The 25,087-nt window shown below is 40.3% G+C and overlaps 1 protein-coding gene across 1 annotated transcript; it reads right to left on the bottom strand.

Moving 5' to 3' along the window:
- Positions 1-2,145: 2,145 nt before the first annotated feature.
- Positions 2,146-6,473, bottom strand: LOC132565951 (DNA repair protein XRCC4-like). The gene is made up of 2 exons (XM_060230566.1): positions 6,323-6,473; positions 2,146-2,543 (listed from the first exon to the last, which is right to left on the bottom strand). The coding sequence occupies exons 1-2, from the start codon at positions 6,459-6,461 to the stop codon at positions 2,305-2,307; spliced, it is 378 nt and encodes a 125-aa protein (XP_060086549.1). The 5' UTR covers positions 6,462-6,473; the 3' UTR covers positions 2,146-2,304.
- Between the last annotated feature and the right edge of the window lie 18,614 nt (positions 6,474-25,087).

Raw genomic sequence — 25,087 nt, 5'->3', positions numbered from 1 at the left:
TGAGGGAAAAGTGAAGTGACTTAACACAATTTCTTTTTTCAGACTAGCTAAGTCATGACTGTTTGCCTCACACTGAAAATTTTAGCCTCCTCAGCTAAGGTTTTATTAATGTTCCTTGGCGGAGGGGGGGGGGGGATACAATACCTGCCACCTTATTACGGAAAGGTTTGCTGCCCCTCGAATACTGTTTATCAAGAACTCTTTAATCTGTTTAATTGCCACTTCCAAAGAGAAAGTCTTGCAGGAGTCGCATTATGCATTAGAGGTGGAGAGTTCCTAGTTGAAGTGCTTGGAAAGATTTACTTCCCAGTGATCACCTACTTAGATCAAAAAGTAAATCACTGACTCTTGTTATAGTGTTTGTTTAGGTGGCAGCAGTTTAGCTGGCCAAGCCTCAATGGCCCCTTACTGAGTTTCTCAGTGTGTGTGGCCCATTTTGCTCTGCAGCTGGTTTGACACACAAGCCACACTGTGTATCAAGCTTATTGTTCTTTTAATGCAATTCTCAACAACCTAGTTTGCCCTTACCAGTCTAAGAGTATCTCAGAAGTGGTAGGACATTTAAAAGCTCTGTAAACAAAACCACCTGCTTCAAAAGAAAGAAAATTATTAATAAACAATAGAGCAATTTGCTGAATTGAGATGCTGCTAAAACATTAGACGTCTAAATTAGATCTCTGATACATTAACTTCTTGCAAGTCTGACTGCAAGTTCAAACAACTAGGAACAACCTGAACCCAAGGAATAAATGCTGTGTTGTATCTGTCAGTTGGTTCCCTCTGCCCCCATTATGTAGTACAATATAAACAAGCAATATTCATCTGCAAATTGACTCCAAACACCCAGGTAACATTGTCTACTTTCAAAAACTTATTTCACAAGAGGAACATAAGCTACTGTAGATTTAACTTTTTCCACTTAATTTCATCTGCTACAAAAGCAACATAAATCAAATAGAATTTCATACTGTTCCATGTCCATCGTGAGATTTTTTGATTAGTACATTCACGAAGAGATACAAAATTAGCTAAGGTGGGGGGGTTTTTGGGGGGGGCGCATTATATGGAAGTCAGGAAACACTTCCAATCCTGTTTAATAGGGATCACATAATGCAGAAATTACCCAAAAGATCTTTGCAAGGTCTACCAAAGTAATACAGATGTGCAACTGAAGACACATCTGCAGTGATATGCACAACACCACCACTGAATGGGCTGCTTACATATTTTGATATCAGCAGGGATATTCATGGGAGGAAAAGTGGTATGGTATAGCCCAGTTTCACCAGATCCTGGAAGCTAAGCAGGGTCAGTACTTGGAAGAGAGACCACCAAGAAAGACTCAGCAGAGGAAGACAATGGAAAACCACCTTTGCTTCTCATTTGCCTTGAAAGCCCCTTGCTGGCGTCACCATAACTCAGTTGTGACTTGACAACACTTTATACAGACACAAAGATTCAGGACTATTAGTCATTACATATGACTGTAACTGGACCAAACTCTATAATATGTGCAATCATGTAATTTGTATGTTAAGCCAGAAAATCCAGAAAAGCTGTGGAAATACAAGCCATCAAAAAGAAATAAATCCAAACTGCCAATATAGAGCCCTGACCCAGATGGCTTGGACTAGCTCGATATCATTAGCTCTCAGAAGCTAAGCAGTCAACCCTGAATAGTACTTGGATGGGAGACTATCAAGGAAGTCCGAGCCTTCTACAGAGGCAGGCAACAGCAAAACGGATTCCAAAACGGATTTTGCCAACTGGATGTCCCCATCTCCCTCCCCATCAGCCCATCTTTTTCTACTCCAAGTTTTAACTCATTAGAGTACTTTCTTTAGACTACAGACTTTGGTCAGTAATATTTGGAAAACAAAGATACTGGCATTTCTGTAAATAGTTCAACAAGAAGAGGCAAGCAATGCAGAAGGGGAAAGCCTAAATCAGATCAGCTCCATCTCTACAGTAGAGGAAATCGGCAGTCACTTTGGCTCAAACTCATCCTAATATTTCTACTGGTAGAAAGATTTCCACAAGGAATAAGACTTTCTTTCTTCAACCCTCCCATTTCAGCCCCAAAAGTACTTCTCCCAAAATGCTGACCCTACTGAAACATTTCATAATTAAAAAAATAAAGGAAAGTTTATGTTGCCAGGATTTTTTAATGTTCTTGTAGGGAAACAGTTTTTTTTTCTTTCACCTCTTTTTCCTCCTCAAGTTGATCAATGATGACATTTTCCATTCCAAAACTCCTCAAAGGCAAAGTTTAAGAAAAAGTTCTATTATTGAAGATTTATTGTTCTATGCATTAATTCTGTTGGAAATATGTGAAAACAGAGCAACACTTACATAAACATCTTTCAGATTCTTTTCATAGGAAAGAGTAAGGCAATCTCCATTTGCTTCTCCTTTCGAAATATCAAAACTGTATCTGTCTGTCTGTCCTTCTCTGAACAACAGCACTTTTTGTAGTTCTTCAATGTACTTCTCTCGTTCCATTTCCATGTCAGCTGCCTCCTTAGATATTTCATCTTCAGACACTGCAAGAAGTAAATCAGATGAATTAAAATTAAATTCAGAACAAAGGTTTCTTTAAAAGCCAGTATTGCAGCTGCTCCCGAACACACAAAATATCTGTTAGTTGTTCTCACAAAACTTAACGTACTACCAACCACTTTTTTAACAATGAAGGATTAGAATACTGTCACATCTTTAAGGATTTTTTCAAAGTACAGAAAAGGGGAGGGCTTAGTCATGTCATCCTTTCTATCACTTTCTGTGACTTGGGTAACAATTTACAACTTCAAGTGACTTGGGTAACAATTTACAACTTCAAGCCAATTATATAGGTGCTGAAGTCAATAATGTAAAAATTAGTTCAATCCAAAGAAGAGCTTGTGTGTCCTAAGTACCTCTGCTGCTTAACAAGGGCGACAACCATCACTTTCAGCTGCTGCCCATTTTTTTTATTGTTTTTATGTTTATTATATGTCTATACTCATGTATAGTCTTGAGCTTGTGAGCTGCCCTAAGCCTGCCTCAGCAAGAAGGGCGGGATATAAATTGAATTAAATAAAATTCCAGTGCTATTTCTGAGCAGGCCCAAAGCTAGAGGGTTTCCAGGGGGTTCCAGACTCCTCCAATCAAACCCCTGTTCTCCCTTTATGGCCCCTCCAATCAGTTGTCTAGGTGCCAGTCATCACCTTTGCCTCCAGGGATAGGCCGATGTAGATCTCTGGTTCAGGGTTTAACAGATAGTGAAGGGAATGTAATGCACTTTGCCGCTCTCAGATTTGCTTTCAGGGTGATTCCTCAAAGTAAAAAAAAAAAGGGGGGGCGGAGAGTCCACAGAATCTGCCCTGTATAAATTGCAACCCAACTTTTCTTGTTATTTCCTAAGGTTGCAAAAGACACAGGAGAGACCTGATTTATTGCACTTAGCTGCTTGATCTTTTTTTCTTCACCTTTTCTCTGCGATACAAATCCACCTCTCCCCTTTCCCCCACCCCCACCACTTTTTTGGATGCAAATGAGTGGAAATGGGCTGAGTAGACTTCACTTTACTTCATTTCACTTACACTTTTAATAAAAGACTTTTGGTCTTAAAGGTGCCACTTCATTCATTCTTTGTTTATCAACAAACTGCATGTATTTCAGCCCACTATACCTGATCCCCTCGTCTGAAGAAGTGTGTTTTTAGCACACAAAAGCTTATGTTCTGAATAAAATTTAGTTGGTCTTAAAGGTGCAACTTGACTCCTGCTTTGTTCATTTGTTTATCTTACTTCTATTCCTCCCTCTCATTTACTTTGATCCTTCATCTCAGTTGCCAAAGAAAGGAAGATACGAACAGCTGGGGAAAGGAAAGAACTTAACAGCAAGGAGGCTGTTGAATTCAATCTGCAACATTAGTGTGACTGGTATTGTCATGACTGTTACTTTTATCCCTCATTCAACCCTGTTCTATTGTTTTGTTGTTGTATTTGTTTTGTTTTACTTTTAATTTCTCAATTTGCTCTCAATGTGTTTTAAGATTGAGGCTGACAAGGGAATGAGACATTTATTCATTTACTAATGAAAGTGTTGATTTTAACTTTAATTTTAGATCCAAGGCATTCTGTGGGTCTTACTATTGTGTGAGCATTCTACCCTGCTTCTCTATGCAAATTTTTTACATGTTAGTGCTGATGTTACTGTTCAGTAAAAAGCAGTCAAATTAAACCTGCCTTGCTGTGTCAGACCTGAGAAGCTGGTTAAAAGAAATGTTGTTCTGAAGCAACAGAACTAAGTTATACATTTAAGCATAATAACTAGGGCCCCCACAAAAAAATGTGCCCCGCTAAAGAAGAATCCTGGCTTTGGGCCCCACCAAATAAAAAATCCTGGCTACAGGCCTGTTCCTGAAAGACCCCTGACACTCAATAGCAGTTTTTGGGTGTCACAGGGAGGTGTTTAAGATAAGAGGAGGCTGGGAAGATCTGCCTGCATTTGTTTGGAGTCATCTTAATGAATTCAGAGTTTCTGCTTGATCCTGTGCAAAGATAGTTAGCCTAAGACCACTGAAATCAAGAGGCTTAGTTGCTCCTATTGCCACATCAAATTACACCCTGAATGTCCTGCACCCAAACCAAAGCTTGTGGGAGACTACAGTAGGTATTTCGGTGGCACTTTACTGCATTTTCAACAGAGTTCATAACATCTGTGGCAAGATTAACATCAAAATCCATAGTCTGTTCTGGCTTCTTATAGACTTCTGGGCACAAGAGACGGCATGGTCTTGATGCTATAGGACTAACATATCTTAAGTGCCACTGCAATGTCATTTTATGCAATTACTTGTTACTTTTCAATTATATATTATTTACAGCTCTGATATAATGGTCCCCCTCCCCCTTAGCACAGCCCATTATTGGCGAATATGGCAGCAAAGAGAACATTCATGTCAATACTAGGTTAGTAAGGCTTGTCAATACCTGTTCAGATTTACATCATATTTCATAATCCACCTACTACTTGTTTTTTTGATAATAAATGTAATCCACCTTGGGTTTCAGTGAAATCATCATCATCCATAGAACTATCAGCTCATTCTTAAGCTTAGGCAACCAGTGTGGGGGCAGTAAAAGCATTCGCTTGATGGAAGGTAGCATTCAACTAACCTGCAGCTGTTATAAGGCACTGGGGGGGGGGAGAGAATCAGTACCTCTCAGCACAATTCTGTGTAGCAAATAAACATGCCACCTGAAAATATAAAATCAGGCAAGAAACAGACCAATCTTATGTTACTACGAAGAAGAAGAAGATGAAGATGAAGATGAAGATGAAGATGAAGATGAAGATGAAGATGAAGATGATGATATTGGATTTATATCCCGCCCTCCACTCCGAAGAGTCTCAGAGCGGCTCACAATCTCCTTTACCTTCCTCCCCCACAACAAACACCCTGTGGGGTAGGGCTGGAGAGGGCTCTCACAGCAGCTGCCCTTTCAAGGACAACCTCTGTGATAACTATGGCTGACCCAAGGCCATTCCAGCAGGTGCATGTGGAGGAGTGGGGAATCAACCCGGTTCTCCCAGATAAAGAGTCCGCACACTTAACCACTACACCAAACTGGCTCTCCATTTTGGCTCTCCAGAGAGAAGTGTAGTTACTACACACACAGAGAGAAGTGTAGTGATCAAGATTTATTATAGTAGGCTGCAGTCAGCAACTTTGAACAACTACATCTCACTGCTGGGAGGCAGATAACAAGGAACACCTAACTTCTTAGATGCATAAAAAACCCTCCCTTCTACTTTATAGATGTAAGTTTTAATGCTTCTTTTGAAAGGTTGTACTTTAATAGAAACACACAATGCCTATGGCTATAAATGTAAGGGAGCTACTTATACACAGATGTGTAGGGATGGGGCTATTTTCAGTTTTCACTGCAGCTTCTCCCAACTGCCACTTTATTTTCAAAGTAACTTGCCTTACTAGATTTTGAAGCAATTTAAAACTCCATTCTGATTCTTCCAGCAATTCACGATGGACACAACAAACAGCACCACTGGGTAGCAGACTACATAATTTGAAAGGTGATGAGATGTTAAAGGTACAGCACACCTGAGCTAATAGTTATACTGTACAGCATACCTGAGTTAACAGTTGCACATGATTTTATCCAGGATGGAATACTCTGGATGGGTAAACCAGCCCAAAATACTTGATACCTTCAAAGATCCGTATCATATTCTGCCTAGAGGAAAATTTAGAACTATGCTATGCATTTGAGAAAATAGCTTCACATATATATAACTGTAAAGTAATATATCTCACCTCTCCCAGCCCAAGCCAGCTGACCATCAGTGAGAATGACATCAAAGCCAACTCCTAGATCTTTTTCCCAAATTATCTGCAGAAAATATGTTGCGCTTGAGTCTGCAACAGGACAGATTCTGTTCACTTTCTTCTCCATTATTCACCACCTGTTTTGGAAGAGGTAACCATTTTTTAACATCTAGTCCAATGAAAAGGAAGTGATTCCAAAATATAACTCTGGCAGGTTATACTCATTGTGGTTCTATAAATTAATAACAACATTAAATGTGCATATTTTACGCAACTGCATTTATTTTCCTATCCAGCTTTAAAATCTAACATCTACATCATGTCTATGTTTAGTTATAATTCACCTTTCTCACAGAGGTTCAGGGCAGATTATACAGAGTGAGTAAGAACAATCCACAAAAAAGGACATTCAATAACCACTTAATTAGTATTTTAGAAGTCTGAAAACATCAAAAGAATTAAAACATAAGTACTAATATGACACATTAAGCAGTACAGAAATTCCATAATAAGATCCCTACTTTTAATAAGTTATACACAGCAGTGTTCCAATCTTTTAAGTTCCTTGCCCGGTGGTACTACACCCCAGCTCAGCTTCACCGCATCACTTCGTGCCTCTAGTGACGCCTGCTGGAAACAATGCTCTTCTGTTGGATCCTACTTTCATTCTTAGTGGTTGTGTCCCAAATTACAACCCTTCTGGCATTTGGTTCATACTCAAACTTAACTGATAGTCAACCATAATTTCCCCTTTACTTATGAAATTTTGCTTTTTAATCGTTGGCGAGATTCTGCTATCCCTGACACTCGCAGAACTTTGGTAGCCTTTGCGCAGCAGTTAAGGCGATCATTGCCTTTGCTTGGAAGGACCCTACCCCTCCATCTCTTTCTTTGTGGTGCAAGAAAATCTGGGATTTTCTATTGATGGAAAAAATCACTTCTTCACTATGTCTCTCCACTTCAACCCTAAACCTCAACAACACCATTTGGTTTCCTCTCATTGAACACATTTCTCACAACCCCTCTCTATTCAACTTTTCTTCCCCTATAGATATTCTAGTCTTATAATCTTACTCTTCCTTCTCTATCCTCTACTCCCTTCCTCCTGTTTATTTTTGTTATCTTTTGCTTTTCTTTTTTAAATAGTTATTTTACATGTGGTTAGCTTACAATATAAATGTGGTCATTGCTTCCTTATTACTGCTGTTATGACATTATTATTATTATCTTTCTGATGCTTAGTTAACTGCTTAATCCTCATTTTACTGCCACCTCTTCATGACGGTATTAACTCAGTCTGCAACCTACTGAGGCACTGTTTTAGTTCCTGCCTGTAAATCACATTTGCCATTAATCCTACATGCGACTGTTAAAATTTTGGTTATTATTCTCATTGACTCCTGCAACCTGATCACGATACTGTACTATGTATAGTTTTGCATTTTTTCAATAAACTTGTAAAAAAAATTTTTTTTTAAGTTATACACAGCAGTATAGACCACAGTCCCAATTATTTATCCAAGTAAGTTTGTGAACCATTTTGTACAGAGCAACCCTATTATCTCTGTGGAAAAGCCATCTTGAATAGTTCAGTTTTGCACAGTTTACAGAAAGACAGAATAGTGGGAGCTTTCCTGACCTCCTTGGGCAAGCCATTCCTCAACATAAGAACAAGAATAGAGAAGGCATGGGCTGTTGTTGATTCCCCCCAAGCCCTTTGCAGTTTGGCACCTACAAAAGCTCCTGCTGACTTGAGCGAAGTTGTTGTGGCAAAGCATAAGGAGAAAGACGGTCCCGTAAATAAGAGAGGCCAAGGCCATAAAAGGCTTTGTATATGATAGCCAATACCTTAAACTGAGCTCAGAAACAAACAGGGAGCCAATGGGGCATCTGCAGAACTATTATACTTTAGAAAAGAAAAAGGCAATTTTTTCTGTTTATCAACAGGGGAAAAAATCTAAGTATAAGGAGAGAATTCTAGTTCAGAGTTCACCTCTAACAAGGCAAGCAAGCCGGGATACACATACACACAGATCGTTACCACTGCCATGCTAGGTTGCCAATCGCCAGTTGGGGGCAGGGGATCCCCCAGTTTGGAGGCCCTCCCTTTGCTTCAGTGTTATCAGAAAAGGGGGGGGGATGTCTGCTTGGCAATCCATGATACCCTATGGAGACCCATTCCCACAGGGTATAATGGAGAATTGATCTGTGGGTTTCTGGGGCTCTGGGGGGGGACTGTTTTTTGAGGAAGAGGCACCAAATTTTCAACATAGCATCTGGTACCTCTTCTCAGAACACCCCCCCACACACCAAGTTTCAAAAACATTGGACTGGGAGTTCAATTCTATGAGCCCCAAAAGAACGTACCCCATCCTTCATTATTTCCAAATGGAGGGAAGGCATTTAAAACACGTGTGGCCCCTTTAAATGTAATTGCCAGAACTCCCTTCAGAGTTCATTTGTGCTTGTCACACCCTTGCTCCTGGCCCCACCCTCAAAGTCCCCGGATATTTCTTGAGCTGGACCTGGCAACCCTATGCCATATATATACATCACAGGATCTGGGGCCATAAAGTCCTCTCCTCCTGAATAATGAAGCAGCTGAGTTAATCTGAGTCACAAAAGTCTGTAGAGCAATTCACTTAAGAGAATGTGAAGAGCATATTACAGTCATAACATAAATCTCACAACTGGAACTCATCAATTAGAAAATGTTAGAATTCCAAGTGAAAAATATTCTACTTTCAACTGAGCATGAATACTCAGAGTAACCAACACAAAGGTTAAAAGGTCTCAAGTAATTATACATTTGTTCCTTTGTTATTAAATAAAACCTTCTGTCTTTAAAGACACTAGCATTTCTAAAAATCTTGTGACGAAGATATGGTGAGATGGAAAAACAACAACATCCAAGATCTTTCCATAGAGGAACAATGGGGGTGGAGGATGAAGTGGATTTCACCCAATACCATATACCAGCATTCATTAACTTTATCTTAACAGGCTGTTTTAAACCTTCCAAGCTTCCAGTTCCAGAATGCATTGGACCTCAGTGTACTCTGATTCAGAAAGAGATCAGCAATCGTGGACTGAGCTGACTCCCACTATTCCCACAGATTCTAGAAATGTGAGAAGGGCTTTATGCAGTATTCACATTCTCTAAACTGTAGCACCAAGACTGTTAGTAGCACAGATTGCCACTTTATAATCTATTCAAGCTAGGCTACAGGTCTCCTGTCCGAACCTGGATGGCCCAGGCTAGCCCAATTTAATCAGATCTTGGAAGCTAAGCAAGGCTAGAAGACCACCAAGAAAGTCCAGGATGCAGAGGCAGGAAATGGCTAACCACCTCAGTTCATTTCTTGCCTTGAAAACCCTATGTGGGCACCATACGTCAGCTGCCATTTGATGGCCCTTTCCCCTATCACATAGCTCCTCTCAGGCCACCCCACGCCAGGCCACTGGGTGAGTCCAAGAGTATAGCAGGAAGAAACTGATACATGCTCTGCAGATATTTTGGCTGTACCATACAAAGAACCCAGAGACCTCTGAGAATGCTTTAAATTGTCTGGTATAATGGAAGAATGACTGAAGATTTTTTTTTTTAATTACTTTGTTTCCAATCAGAAACACAGATCTACCCCTGAATTCCAAGTAGTTTGCAATATTTTGTGTGAACTAGGGTTGTCAGCTCTAGCTTGAGAAATTCGCAAATATATAGGGGTAGTGCCTGGGGAGGGTGGAGTTTGTGGAGGAGAGGAGATTCAGCAGGGAACTGATGCCACTGACTCTACTCTCTAAAGCTGCCATTTCCTCCAGGGGAATTGATCTTTGTAGTCTTGAGATCAGTTGAAATTCCAAAAGAACTCCAAGAACTCCAGGCTCCACAAGGATATTGGCAACCCTAAGTAAGACACAGTATATTATGTTATTTCCTTCATCAAAGTCAGATACCTTTTGTTACTTTGCTCTCATTGAAAAATTATGTGAAAAAACAGAACACTAAATAGCCAGATTAGGGGTGGGCACAAACTGAATTAGCGGCAGTTCGAGCATAAACCATGCAGGTTCATGCTTTGTTTCAAACCTGTTCATTTGGTCATGCCACACCTGAACCAGAAAAACGAACCACCTTTTTCCATTGGTGGTTTGTATGGGTTGTTTTTGCAGTTCATTTTTCCAGACAGCGGGGCGTTAATTCAATCAATTTCTAGGCAACGCCAGGAGTGAACTTCTAGGAGCCCTAGAAACACCCATAGCAGTTGTCCATAGCTTTATTGGCAGTTCTTGGAGCCAATCACAGAGTTCCCAGGAGCAGATGCCCTGGGAGCAAATGCCCTGACTCCTCTGCTTTCACTTTGAAGCATGAAGAGAGAAGAGTTAGTTGTCATGAGAGGCATCTGGAGTGTCCTGGGGGCATCTGCTTTGGGGGGGCAACAACTCAGACATTCCAAATCGAATCTTTGCCAAACTTGGAAGGTGGGTAGAGTCTACTGAAGACTACTTTGGCATCTTTAACTTCTTCCAGGGAGCTGTTCTACACCTCCCAACCCAAACAAACCATGAACCAATTTGGGAAATCAAATGAAACAAACTGTCAGTTTGGGCAATCAAGAAAACTATGAACCACCACAAACCACCATTTCCCAGTTCGCACCCATGCCTAATCCAAAAATTATGTTAGTTCTTTAAAACCTATCAAGTCCCATCCACTTTCTACATTTCTCTCTAAAACAGCTAACAGATCATTCACATGGATGTCTGAAAATTCTTCTAGTGACGTTTACTTTAAAAAGTACAAATTATTCATTAGTAGAAGACAAGAAAGGGAGAAAAACATTTAATAGTAATTTTATTTAAAATCCTTAATATGGATTGAGAATTTCTGATACAGAGCCAATTGAATTAATTACTCTTTTTAACATTTACAGTATTATCACTGTTTAATTAACACTGATTGGTAAAATCATATATTTACTAGCACTATTTCATTTTGAAGATTTTTAAATCAGACCAATTTTTAATCCCATAATAAGCATCTTTCAGCCAGTAACGGCCAGATGGAGTAGTATCTTGGAATGCCTTTAAAGACTCAATAATGCTGCTTCTGTACTCTTAATGTTTGTAATCTCTGGAACATTAAACTACTCAGCTTCTATGTCCCTTGATTAATCCAAAGAAATGCTTTAGAGAAACTGATTGATTACAGCAAATAGAAAAGCTAGTGTTTTGCTGAAGGGCACAAAGAGTCATGCTACATATCAACACCTCACCATATAACTGCTAAGGAACAGAGACTGACTTGCAGGTGGGATGAGCAGAGTCCCACCCCAAATTTGTACTTCACTGGCTGTACTTAGAACATCAGACAGTTGACGATTGAGCTGCTCATCTTTAGTGCTTTGTCTCTTTAGTGCTTGGCATCTATGATCTTTATTAGGCAATGCTTCCTTCTGGGGAAGAATCAGCTGTTGGCTGGCATGTAATTAAGTTGGGAGTCTGCTCCATGAACAAGGACAGCACACAGTTGCTAATGAATAAACAAGGCACTTTTTAAAAATAAGCTGACAAATGATTTTGTATACTGCTTTGGTTAGCACCAAGACACAGTACAGAAGCTGAATCTTAGGGTTTCCTTCACTGCTCCACAAAGTGTCATTGATATTTCAACTTCAGTTTTTCATTTTTGGCTTGAAGAGATATTGGCAGGGGGGGGGCTTCATTGGCAGGTGTTGCAAACCTCAGCCATGACACTTTCCGGACTCAGAGATCAGAAGGAAAAAGTACTGGAGTTCCAGCCCAATGACTGTTAGAGCCTGACCCTGTCCACACAGCATGTGAATCTATCTGATATTTCCATGACACAAGAATTTCAGAAGCAAGAACAGCCTATGCAACAGCATAATGCTATTAGCTACCATGCTATACCAGTGCAAGCTGCAATACTGCATGCATCAGGACATGGCCAGTGCAAAATCAGGGTAATCTGACAAGTGTAGCTACACATAGTAGAGACACACCCATCCTTGCCAAAAATAGCAGAGCTTCCCTCCAGCTACGAGGGATCCCAGTAGTGCAGCCAAGCTTTAAACTGGCTGTGACAAATTTCATATCCAATAATGTTCACTGTCATTAACTGCTCTTCTTATTGTTAATTAAACTACTGCAATGATGCCTGTAACTGTGGGAGCAGCTGTAAAGGCAACCCTCTAAGAATGATGTCCTGCACCCCACCCACAATCAGCCACTCACCTCTGCACTAAACCATCCTTAGGAAGTTGGAAAATGGGGAAGTTGCTTCCCCTCAAGAGAATCCATAGCCAATCCCTGTTGAAGCTTCTACAAGGACTCACAAAACAAGAAGAAACTACCCTACAGCTACTCTCCATTCACCAGCAGCAAAGCAGACTTCATTCCTCCTTAAGTTGTCTCCGTTCTCAGCAGCAAATGGCAGAAAAAAACAATGTTCCACTGGAACTGAAGCTAGAAAAAGGGGCTGCTGAGAACAGGAGCAGACTTAGTGAACCACTGAACCACTCTTCCACATGATGAATATTACTTCTTTTTTGGAAAGTAAGGAAGTTCAGCTGCATATGAAGAGACATGCTTTTGGCCAGCTGCAGGCTACAACTTCTGTGAACAAGCTCATAAAAAGGAAGCTCTTCCATCTCCATTATCTCTGTGTTGTGCGTGTTTTGGACAGAACAGGGACATGAGTATCTCAAACTGATTACTGAAGCTCTGAAAGTTTTAACTGCATTAACAAGTTCATAAACAAATTGGAATACTCAGTGGTGGTGCAATAAAAACACAGCAATGATATAAAAGCTATTTCTGGGAATAACCAATGTTTCTTCAAACCTACCCAACAGAAAGAAATTAAAGAACTCAGAAAAAAAGCACTAAAGGATTATGAATGTATACTTGTGTTTTACTACTATGGTATGTACCCATAGAGGTCCTCTGGCAGAAAAGCATTTGCACTTTCAAAGAGGGCAGTGGAGATTACTATAAATTCTCCCCTTATACAGCAGACCCCCACTTCCCCTCCCATGTTGCTCCTGAAAGTCCAATGATCCCCCCCCCCAAAAAAAAAAGGTTTCAAGTATCTCAGTCAGCTTCATCAGGAGAAGGAATATAGAAGTTCTGTTCTATGAAATCTGTGAAACGTTGAGTACATGCTGCTATATTAATATCTGAGCCTATGTAAACATAAATGGAGATACACATTTTTTTCCTGTTGACCCTGCTTAAAACCCTTGCACAAGACATAAAGCCTGCTGGGATGATGGCCCACTGGTCAAGAATGATCCAAGACATTTGGGAGGTTATGGTCTCCCAGGATTTAAATGATCCAAGACACTGGGAGGTTATGGACCACAACAGACTCCATAGAATCACAGAACTAATTCTGGAAGTCCAAGGAGATTAGAGGTTGGCATGTTATGAAACGTGGCCACACCACCCTTTACACCTCATGGTAAACTAGTCTAGAAACTGTGGGGACTTTCAAACATAGTTTATGATATGTCATGGGCATGTGTTTAAAGGGGGGGGGAGGCAATCCCAACTCCTACAGAACATGCCTAAACTCAGATCAAGCCAGAAATTTAGCTACTTCACAAGCAGTCAAGACCAGTTTCTTCTTAGTAGCATTACAGAAATACATAATATTCTAGAACTATTACTATTGTGAGCACAATCCAACAAAGTTACCATCTAACAAAGTCACAGTCATTTCAGTGCAAGAGTTAAATCAGTACTTTATCTTGTGCCTCTAAATCAATGTAACTAACTCTATGGGATAGTGATTCTGCTGTGCAAGAGGAAACATATGCACAGACACACCACCATATGACAGCAAGCCTTTGATTTCCAAAACTGTATTTGCTCCTTCCCACTCTTGTAAATAACTGAGGGTCATGGTTAGTGGGTAACAATGAAGTTTACATGGGTAGAGTTACATAGGCAACAATTCAGTTATCCATGAATTTGCACAATTCAGCACCAATTATCAAAATCAATTATCTCCTTCCACATGTGGATCTTACTGACATTTATGCATAAGTTCCGTGTTGGAAGAAAGGCAGGATATGAATGTAATACATGGATAAACATTTTTAAAAGCCCCACAATTCTATATATCTATACTTTTCCAACAAACTGATACATTTTGCCAAAAAGTCTCACAGGAAACCTGAATTTATCATTTGCAGTACTTTTTCTCATTAAAGGAAGTACATTATTCATTTCTGAGAGTAGATGATGGACCTAATGCAAATACTTTTGTCAGCATTCAGTATTACTACAGCTCATTTTCCCTAAAGATGGAGGCAATAAACCTCAATTCTCTAGTGTGTTACATAGACTCCAAAGTCCATCACTGAAGGTAACTGAAGCCAACACTTACTGAAGACTCAAATTCACAGCTATAATCAATTTCCTGCCACCTGCACTCCTCTGTGTATTAGTTAGCATTTAATCTGGCCTTTGTCTTCCTAGCCACATAGGAGCACTGGGTCATTTTAAGGAATTTTCATCTAAGCATTCAAACTACAGCCAATTCAATTGCAAATCTTGCCATAGGAGGGATATGTAATCAAAATTTAAATCTTTTTATATACCTTGTGAACACTAGATTAGTTATAGAAACGGGCATTCTTGAAGTAAACAAAAATCTATTTGTCAAAACACTGAAGTCACATAACTGAACTGCTGAACCAAAAACTTGGAAGAATTGTTTGACACTATGGTTGTAAACTGACATTTTAGCTTGTCCTGGAAGTTTCACGTCTGTGTTTGTTCCACTTGCATTGCAATGATATAAAGTTTTCACTTAGAATGTAATAGATCTTTTTGTTCAGAACAGTGGAATATGAGCACAGCTTTGAATTCAGAACACAATATGGTATTCCTTCCCAAACTGTTTGCCTGTTTTATCCCAAGCAATAATGACAGTCACCATAGTATAATAAAAAGTGATCCCTGAATGTTGCTCATTATGGGTAGATCACTATCTGATTAAAGCATGTATCTCAGTAGATGAGAGTACTAGACTGATCTACCCCCAGAGGTCAGAGATCTCATATCACAGTCTCACAAGATCTCACTCAATGCCATACTATATTTACTCAAAAAAGGAAGATGAGCCTGAATGTGAAATGACACTTCCTCCCAAAAAATGTTGTCTATGACCAATTTTATTAATGAAAATAACTAATTCATCTGCCTATAATGTAAGATAACCCCATTTGATGTCATGTTGGGGTGGGGGAACCTGACTAAATGCAGTATTTTTCTTAAAGAAGCACACATTGTCCATTGATGCTGGGGTTTTCTAACCCATAATGTGGGAGGTTTTTTTTCACTTTCCTACCCCCTCCCCTGAAAACTGAAGGCTTCCCCTGGCTTGTAGAGCAATACTCCTGTCCCTAGCCCTACTGTATGGATGTTTTAAATCTACTCTCTGTGGCCTGGTACGAAACTAGATATAATGATACAATATTCTGATGATTTGTTCTGCACCTTTCAGTGGAGGCAAACAGGTCTTACTCTTCTGCCACCACTACATCAGTGGAATATCATCTTCATTATTTTTGAGGATTCTATTACAAACCTATTGACAACCTGCTACAACAGCATTTAGATTTAGAAGATCACACATTCAATTTGGGCACTGTTTAATCAGTAGTTACACCTGGGGTACTTGCTTATCTGAACTGTCTACATCACTTCCAGATCTTAAGAGAGCATCCTGAGAGGGTGCTTGGAGTGCTCCATTAAACTGCATGTACATATTAAAGTTGGGAAACATTGAATGCCTGCGTAAAATAGCATAAGAAACGCCAACAGCATTGAGTGACAGTGGTGTATCCTCTACTAAAAAGCCTTTCCTTCATACAGAAAATCCAAAGAATAGTCTTCTACGCTGTCTTGCTGTTGATAAGCAGTCAAATATTGTGATAGATCAGCTCTGGGCATTCCTACGTAGATGATGGAATTCAGTGCCGGTTTAGAGTAAGCTTTGGGGACAGCTTTGGGGTCAACCATTGGTGCTTACAGAAAAACAAGAAAAATGCAACTCTCGATTCTTCTAGATCTCACAAAGGTTTTCAGATTTTATTGAATTGCCTGGTGGGGTGTGGGCATTGAAAGTATTTTCTAAAGCAATTGCAGACCTACCTCCTACAGCAAAATTGGAAACTAGTCATGGATGGTTACTACACAGCTTTCTAAGGAGTGCAAGAAGGTTCCATTTGGTCCCCTATATTACATAACATCTATAACAGTTGGTGTTTGTTTAGCTGCACGATTTCCTAGCTGTTATCCATTCATGAAATACAGGGGCCTAAACCATTGTCTTTCAAGTCATATTCTCTTAAAGATTAACCACTACAATGGACTCAATATGGAGTTGCCCTGACAAATAATCCAGAACATCAACCAGTCAGATTGCAACCATGTAGGACAAACCATGGAATTCAAATTACCCGTCATGACCCAATTGCACTGGATTTCCATAAGCCTTTAAGTTCAGTTTTCCACGGAGTCTTCTAAAGCTCCAAAAACACAGCCTTAGCCATGTTCATTAACTCTTCATGTTCATCAATACCTACTCAGGCAGCCCTAAGTCATACATCCTTCAGATGCCCAAAACAGGGCCAACTTTGTTGTGGATCAGCAACTAAGGCCTGCCTGATATTTTATGAGCTTTAGAACATCAGTAAAGACATTACACTACTGACAAGACTATTAAAACCAGGTTCTGTTTCATGTTCTACTGCACCATTTGTTTTTGTTTACAAACTGCAATTCTTTTCTTATGTTTTTAATTTACAGAATGGTCTTCACATTTTATAAATGCCAGTTAATACAGACAGTATTATACTATGTAAAAACATAAGTCTTAATTTATATTTTAACACATTATCCTGCCTTACTGAAATTTATGAGAGCAGTTTATTGTTTTCACAGTATTTCCTTTTGAAAATGTCTCCTTCAACAGTAATAGATCCAGGTGGGTAACCATGCTGGTCTGAAGCAACAAAACAAAGTAAGAGTCCAGTAGCACCTTTAAGACCAACAAAGTGTTATTCAAGGTATAAGCTTTTGTGTGTTACACACACACTTCTTCGGATACAATGAAATGGGAAAAAAGCCTTCAAATTTACAGACAGAGTTGAAAAAAATGAATTAGCAGATAACATGATGTAAATATTTTGAGACAAAGCAGGGACAATAAGCCAAGTGCACAGGAACTTCAAAAACAGAATGGAAAGAGAAATTGTTAAATTACAAGTTATTATAAAACTTGGAACAAACACCCATCCAGGATTTAACAGGGATACCGGTTTCTTATCTCATTACATATGTTGAACTCATTCTCACCAGGAAGGACTATACATCCTCTGTAAGGATATGCTTCCTTTGTATTTTTATGCATTTATCTCTCTCTCCCCCTCCCTTCTATTCATCCTCTGTAAGGACTATACATCCTATGTATTTTTATGCATTCCCATCTCTCTCTCTCTCTTTTTTTTCCCTCCCATTTGAATAATATAATGGAATACTATTTGTAATAGAATGCAATATCTAGGCATAGATTTTTTTCAGACATAACACCTCTAAGAACAACATATTGGTATGGTATTTAGAACATGATTGTAAGCGTCATGCTTGAGGGGAGGCAGATGAACATCATAAAGTTAACTTTCCCACAATTAAAAAAAATTCTCTTACACACTTATCTCCTATTTTGATGTTTTTATTGTATCAAATGTTGTTTCCCCTTAATTGGATCCATACATCTATGGATCCTGTGCATTTGGCTTGTTGTCCCTGCTTTGTCTCAAAATGTTTACATCATATAATATGCTAATTCATTTTGCTACTGGACTCACTTTATTCCTCTCCTTCAACAGTGAACACACAAAGTCTCCAAAAGGGTCAGCTACCAGAAGGAGGTTCAACACTTAGCTGTCACATAATGCCTGAACCATCTATAACAGAGGACTCCTCCACCCAATTTCTCTCCCTCCAATGGCTGCAGATGCGTTGCACCATGCCTGAAAAGCAGAATTATATTTCATTTCATTTACAGTATTGGTACATTAGTTTAGTGCTTGGGGATGAAGCAATATATGCTAAGTTCTAAAATCTGTTAAATAGCAAATTTACAGAAAACTTAAAATAATGCAACATCTTGAATGGCATTTAATGAGTGGGTCACCTTTCCTTGGAGTACTAGCAAAGTTCAATCTTTGTACTGGACTACCAAGGGAATTCTTACAGTTTTGTGAGAGCAATGGTCCAGTTTTTATTTTATATATGTTCTAGTCAGCTATTCAATTTTATCTTTTCTTTCCTCTAGGGAGCTAAAAAAGCAGGTAATTCTCACCTCTTCCATTATATTCTAACAACAACCCTGTCAGGTAGGATAGAGCAAATGACCAAAGTAGGTTAGAGCAACTGACCAGTGAGTTGACAGTTGTGTGGGGACTGGAGCTCAGGTATCTGTGGTACTAGTCTAGCACACTAACCAGTGTATTATAGAAGCTTTCTTCTATGCATATAAACCTGAGACTTTTTTTTACTCCAGTTAATGAACCAAGGAAGAGCAAGTAATTTACAGCTTTTTCCATAGTTAGCAAAAAATAATAACATGTAACCCTTATTACAGTTTGGCATAGTGGTTGAGCACACACTCTTATCTTGGAGAACTGGGTTTGATTCCCCACTCCTTTACATGCACCTGATACAAGTTCTCTCAGAGCTGTTCTGCGCAAGAGCAGTTCTCCAAAGAGGTCTCTCAGCTTCATCTACCTCACAGGGTGTCTGTTGTGAGGAGGAAAAGGGAAAGGAAGATTGTAAGCCACTTTGAGACTGCTTCAGGTGGTAAAGGGTGGGGTATAAATCCAATCTCTCTTCTTGTCTTAATCTTTCACCACATGAATAGTAAAGAATTGGACACTGGACACATTTTTTTAAAGTTGACAACTATTAGTTAGAAAACCTGAGCGACAGGAATTTTCCACCCCATAGAACTAAATTAACGATGTTCTAAATTGAAAGCTACTTTAAAAATAGTCCTTCTGGGGGTTATCTCCACACCTACTAATCCACCTAGGAAGAGGGCAGGAGGCATTATTCCACGAACAGAGTCTCTGCTGGCGTTTAGGACTACAAAGCAGCTAAGAAACACTGAAGCGAAAATAACTTCACGTTCATAACAGAGAGGAGCACTGCTATCTTCGTGTGTAGAACAAGACGGCCCAGATAAAGAGCCCGCAAACACACCCTTTCAAGGAGCACCCTGAGAAACTTCTCTTGGCTTCACCACGTGCTACTAAAGCAAAAAGAAATCTCACTCGCAAACACGATCCCACACATCACCTCCAGCCTTTCCAACGCCTTCACTCTCCTACCTCACACCGTAGTGGAAACCTCACCCCACGACTTCCTTGAGCAAAAACAAACGCTGTGCCCCTCCCTCTTCTTTCCCCCTTAGCCAATTATAATCCTGCAGGGTCCCACCAACGCTTGGACCATCCCATCCTTATCATCCAATCAGGCATTCATTTACACTTCGCTTAAGCCAATCCGAAACTCCTTCCCAGCCAATGAAAAGCGTATAATGTGCTGGTTCTTCCAAATCCCCGCCTTCTTCTTTACTGCCGGATGTGTGATGTGGCTCGCGGCAGCTCGTAACTATGGTAAGAGTGGCGTTGGCCGTGAGGGAGGAGGGTGATTTTTCTTTCTCGCTGGTCCGCTTCTCGGTTCTGTATTCGGAGTTCTGCATGGGATGGGGTGGGTGGTCGCGGGGTTCAGTGCTGCCCCGCCTTCTTTGCTGCTTGTTGCACCCACCCACTCCGATCTTTATAGAAACGTAATAGCGGCCTAGTCTTAAAAACCGCAACAAAAATATTTAATAGCTTTCCCTAATTGCCGCGTTGATCTGTTGTGGCAAAACGAAAACGGCATCTTCTGATGCAAAAAGACTGCAATACCTCTGCCCCAAGACTCCGCTTTGTTTTCAGTAGGCTTGTGGTGTGATGTCTTTTCCTGAGGATGTCACCTATTATTTATTATTTCTCCGCTGCGTGTGACACCTGAGGGCTGAAGTCTTGTAGGAAGCCTTCCATGGCCGTGTCCTCAACTGACATATTCTCCCAGCAGCTATTACATGCTGCTTTCTAATCTGCTGTTCTTGAGTTTTTAAGACTTCTTTTTTGGGGTCTGAGTAGAAGTCGGATCTACATGAATCTTCATGAATTCATATGATTTTTACATTGAAATGAAATAAAACCAGTATTATTCTGTAGATCCTGTCTTAGACTATAGTCAGGACTACAAAAATCATGCCTCAACGAATTCGTGGCGCCTCAGCAGTGCAAAAACAGGATTCCAAAGCACGGATCCTTATGAATTCATATGATTTTTATGGTGAAATGAAATCAAACCACCATCATGAGGTAGATCCTCTCTTAGACTATAGGCAGCACCATAAAAATCATGCCTCCACGAATTTGTGGCACCACAGCACTGAAAAAAAACATGTTTCCAAACCACAGATCCTCATGGATCCTCATTTTTGCTTTAGGCCACCCCAAGATCACCAGCCAATCACATATCATGTTTATTGGCAGATTTTGCACCACAGAAATCATGGATCCACGGCTTCGTGGCTCTGCCAGGGACCAAAAACTTGGTTATGAACCTTCTGCTTTGGATACCCCCAAGCCCTCCATCCGATCACATATCATGTCCATGGGTAGAACTTGCACCACAGAAATCAGATCCACGGATTCTTTGCAGCACCATAGACCAAAAACTCGGTTTTGAACCACTGATCCTCATGGATCCTCATGATTTTTGCTTTCGATCCCCCCAAGCTCATCATCCAATCACATATCATGTGAGTTTGCACCACAGAAATCGTGGATCCACGGCTTCATGGCAGCGCCAGGGACCAAAAACTTGGTTTTGGACCACGGATCCTCATGGATCCACATGATTTGTGCTTCGGATCCCCCGAACCTCACTATCCAATCACATATCATGTCCATGGATAGCGCTTGCACCACAGAAATCAGATCCACGGCTTTGTGGCAGCCCCAGAGACCAAAAACTTGGTTTTGAACCACGGATTCTCATGGATCCACATGATTTCTGCTTTGGAATCCCCCAGGCCCACCATCCGATCACATATCATGTCCATGGGCAGAGTCTGCACCACAGAAATCATGGATCCGTGGCATCATGGCAGCAGCAGGGACCAAAACCTTGGTTTTGAGCTACGAATCCTCTTGGATCCACATGATTGTTGCCTTGGATTCCCCCAAGATCACCATCCAGACTTCACCAACATCCTATGAGTTGTTCAAGCTGTCTCGTCACAAGTACGCTGTCTAGTTGTCGGTGCTCCTGTTTCATCCCCTGGATTTCCTCAGTATACCAGGAGGATGATTTTGCACAGGAGCACAGAGAACATCGAGGCGCAATCTCTTTTATGGCTTCAGTGAGATGGGAATTCCAGTCCCCTACCAGCTCATTTAAGGAGGGCTGTAGATCCTGCAGAGTGTTCTGGAACCCAATAGGGTCCATAAGTCTCCACAGGCAAGCTCATTTAAGGAGGGCTGTGGATCCTGCAGAGTGTTCTGGAACCCAATAGGGTCCATAAGTTTCCACAGGCAAGCAAAAACCAGCTCGTCACCCAGACAGGGAAGAGCAGAAATGTCCAGCCAGGCCTTCAAAACCAAATAGTCTGACCAAGGCACATCTTCCTTTGAGGCTAAGTCCACATTCAACCCCGTACTAAAGATCAAATCCAATGTGTGGCATGCCTGATGTGTGTGGTCCGAGATGATTTTTTTGAGTCCCAGTGCTGCCATGGAAGACATAATTTCCATAGCCTGAACAGAAGTGGCAGGCTTGTCTGCATGGACATTGAAGTCTCCCAAGATCAATAGCCATGGGAACTCCACAGCCCACCTGGCCACCATCTCCAGCAGGCTCAGAAGGCCATCCGCTGGTGAGCTAGGCAATTGGTACACCACACAGATGGCCAGAATCACCTCTGACTCCTACACCAGGCCAGCACATTCAATTCCAGTGATTTTTGGGATGGGGAGTGGTTGGAAGGAAAAAACGTCATGGATGAGCAAAGCCACCTGCCCTCTTTGTTCGAGACTGATGCAAGACCGAAAAACCTGGTGGAGCAAGCTCTTTCAGGGTGACTGTTCCCCCTTCCTGAACCCAGATCTCAGTCACACAAGCCAGGTCTACTTACTGAGCTACAAGGTAGTCTTATAGAGTCTTGGAATTCTTTTTGGTAGACCTGGCATTGCATAGCATCAGTGTTAAAGGGGAGTATATAACCTGTGCCCTCCCACCAAAGTTTCAAGGGATGTGACAAAGGTTGGAAGGGGACCGAGCATGTCCATATCTCTGTTTCCTTCCATGCCAAGACCTTCTCCCACCACTATACCTCCTTCTGCCCTGGATAACTGGAATCCCCAGTCCAGAGCTGGCACTTTACATGATGTTCTCAATATGCATGCTGTTCTCCATATAGTATCATAGAGTTGGAGGGGACCTCCTGGGTCAGCTAATCCAACCCCCTGCACAATGCAGGAAATTCACAAATATCTCCCCCTAAATTCACAGAATCTTCATCGCTATCGGCTATCTAGCCTCTGTTTAAAAACCTCCAAGGAAGGAGACGTCACCACCTCCCGAGGAAGCCTGTTCCACTGAGGAAGCGCTCTAACAGTCAGGAAGCTCTTCCTAATGTTGAGCTTGAAACTTTTCTGATTTAATTTCAACCCATTGGTTCTAGTCCTACCTTCTGGGGCCACAGAAAACCTCCTCTATATGACAGCCCATCATGTACTTGAAGATGATCATATCACCTTTCCAGGCTAAACATGCCCAGTTATCAGTCAGGCCTAGCTGTGTGTTAACCCTTAAGGATGTTACTGAAGCATGCTTGTGGCCTTTCTAACTAAAATTGTGTCCCACACTTCAGGGGCCAGGATCAAGATAACAGAAATCCATGATATCATTTATCTGTTAGCACATATCTAAGCCACCTTTCTATCTAAGAAACATGCATGGTAGTTTTATCTTACATCAGTTTAAAATATAGATTTCAACTATAAGCACTTTTCTTCTAGTCAAGTCAGCCTTTATTGGCATAAAAATAACAGTACAGAAATGTACATGAAAGTTGTGTTTCTTTATTCTAGAATTATTTAGTTTTACTTTCAGATCAGATCACTCTTTCTGAAAGTGTACCTCTGGTAAACCAAGTGCTGCAGCTGCCTGTAAGCTTTTAAGTTAAAAAACTATAAGCAAGAAGTCTTCCTTCTCCAAATGTGTATATATTTAAAAACCAGTTGAAAGATTGTGTTCCATTCTTCAATACTACGTTATACTTGGCTATAGGCAAGAAATAGAACTTCTAACAAAGCTGTGCTTCTGAAAAGATAAAACTGAAGGTAGAAGCAGAGTTGGTTCTCGGTTTAGCTCCCATCCCAAAGTTGCTTAAAAGTATACCTCTTATATCCAATAACTTACTTTTGTAGGAAAAATTAAAATGCAACTCTTGGAAGGAGAAGGGATAGCTTCACCGAGTTCCTCCTCTAGTTCAAGGAAGAGGAGTAGAAATATGTGCTACTTCCCCACCTTGTTGTTGCAGTCATGGATGATTATCTGCCTCTGCAGACTTCTTGCTCCTATCTCTATCCTTTGGCAAAAGAGCCGCCTTCTAGAATAAAAAAAAAAAGCACATCTTTCTCTTCGCTGATAAGGACTAAGTGGCTAATAAGTAGGGCAGGAAGAGTTTATGAAGATTGAGCCATAACTCCTGTTTTGTTATTTTTTCCCCCTTGTAGTCTGCAATCTTCAATTTTCAGAGTCTACTCACAGTAATCTTGCTCCTTATATGTACCTGTGCATACATAAGATCCTTGGCTCCCAAATTACTGGATAACAATCAAACTGGGTATGTGAACACTTAGTAAATTTTTCAGAATATATGTAAGTAGCTTATTTACATCTGGATTTTTTTTCCTTTTCTGATGGGATCATTAATACAAGATCTTAACAAGATCTTTTAAATAATTGAAAACCTACATTTCAATCATTTATCAGTCCAGCAACATTTCTTCATCTTTATAAAAAGGAGACTGATAGCCTGTGCTCACAAGCAGCCATTTTGCATCACAGAACAGAAGTTAATTGTTTTTGTTGTTGTGCAAGATTAAAAAAAGCAGTACTTGAGAAGATTCAAACACCAATAAGCAAAACAGAACAATACCTACCCTTTAGGCACTAGAACACTGAATTGTTTGCTGTGGTGATTTGAGTTTGTAAAATCTATATATATTATTGTAAACTGTACAGGCTTTTCAGATTATTAAAACTGTGCCTTTAAGGTACATAGTTTTCCCCCTATTAAATGACTCTTAATTGAATTATACCTATTTTAGGGTCATAAGCTAGTGTTCCTAGATATCTCATTTTGCATAAGTGTGATCTTTTTATGTAATTAATTAATTTGGCTTTTATCCTGCCTTTCCCATGAATGGGCTCAGGGCAGGTTACAACAGTAGTTATAAAATATAAAATACAACTTATAAAACTTAAAAACTATGACAGCAGATAGCTGTAAAAATGGGGTATTGCTGTTATGCTATCTTATATGAAGTTTTGTTATCTTATATGGAGTATGTAGTTAAGGATAGTGCTATT

The sequence above is a fragment of the Heteronotia binoei genome, unplaced genomic scaffold (assembly GCF_032191835.1).
Source record: "Heteronotia binoei isolate CCM8104 ecotype False Entrance Well unplaced genomic scaffold, APGP_CSIRO_Hbin_v1 ptg002240l, whole genome shotgun sequence".
NCBI lineage: Eukaryota > Metazoa > Chordata > Lepidosauria > Squamata > Gekkonidae > Heteronotia > Heteronotia binoei.
Note: the sequence above shows the minus strand (reverse complement) of the source record. Positions and strands in the feature narration are given on the sequence as shown.

Excerpts from the sequence above, each read along its gene's own strand:
- LOC132565951 (XM_060230566.1), bottom strand. The coding sequence starts at position 6,461 with ATGGAGAAGAAAGTGAACAGAATCTGTCCTGTTGCAGACTCAAGCGCA. Across the intron at positions 2,544-6,322 it reads GCTGGCTTGGGCTGGGAGAG|TGTCTGAAGATGAAATATCT; the intron begins GTGAGATATATT and ends TACTTCTTGCAG.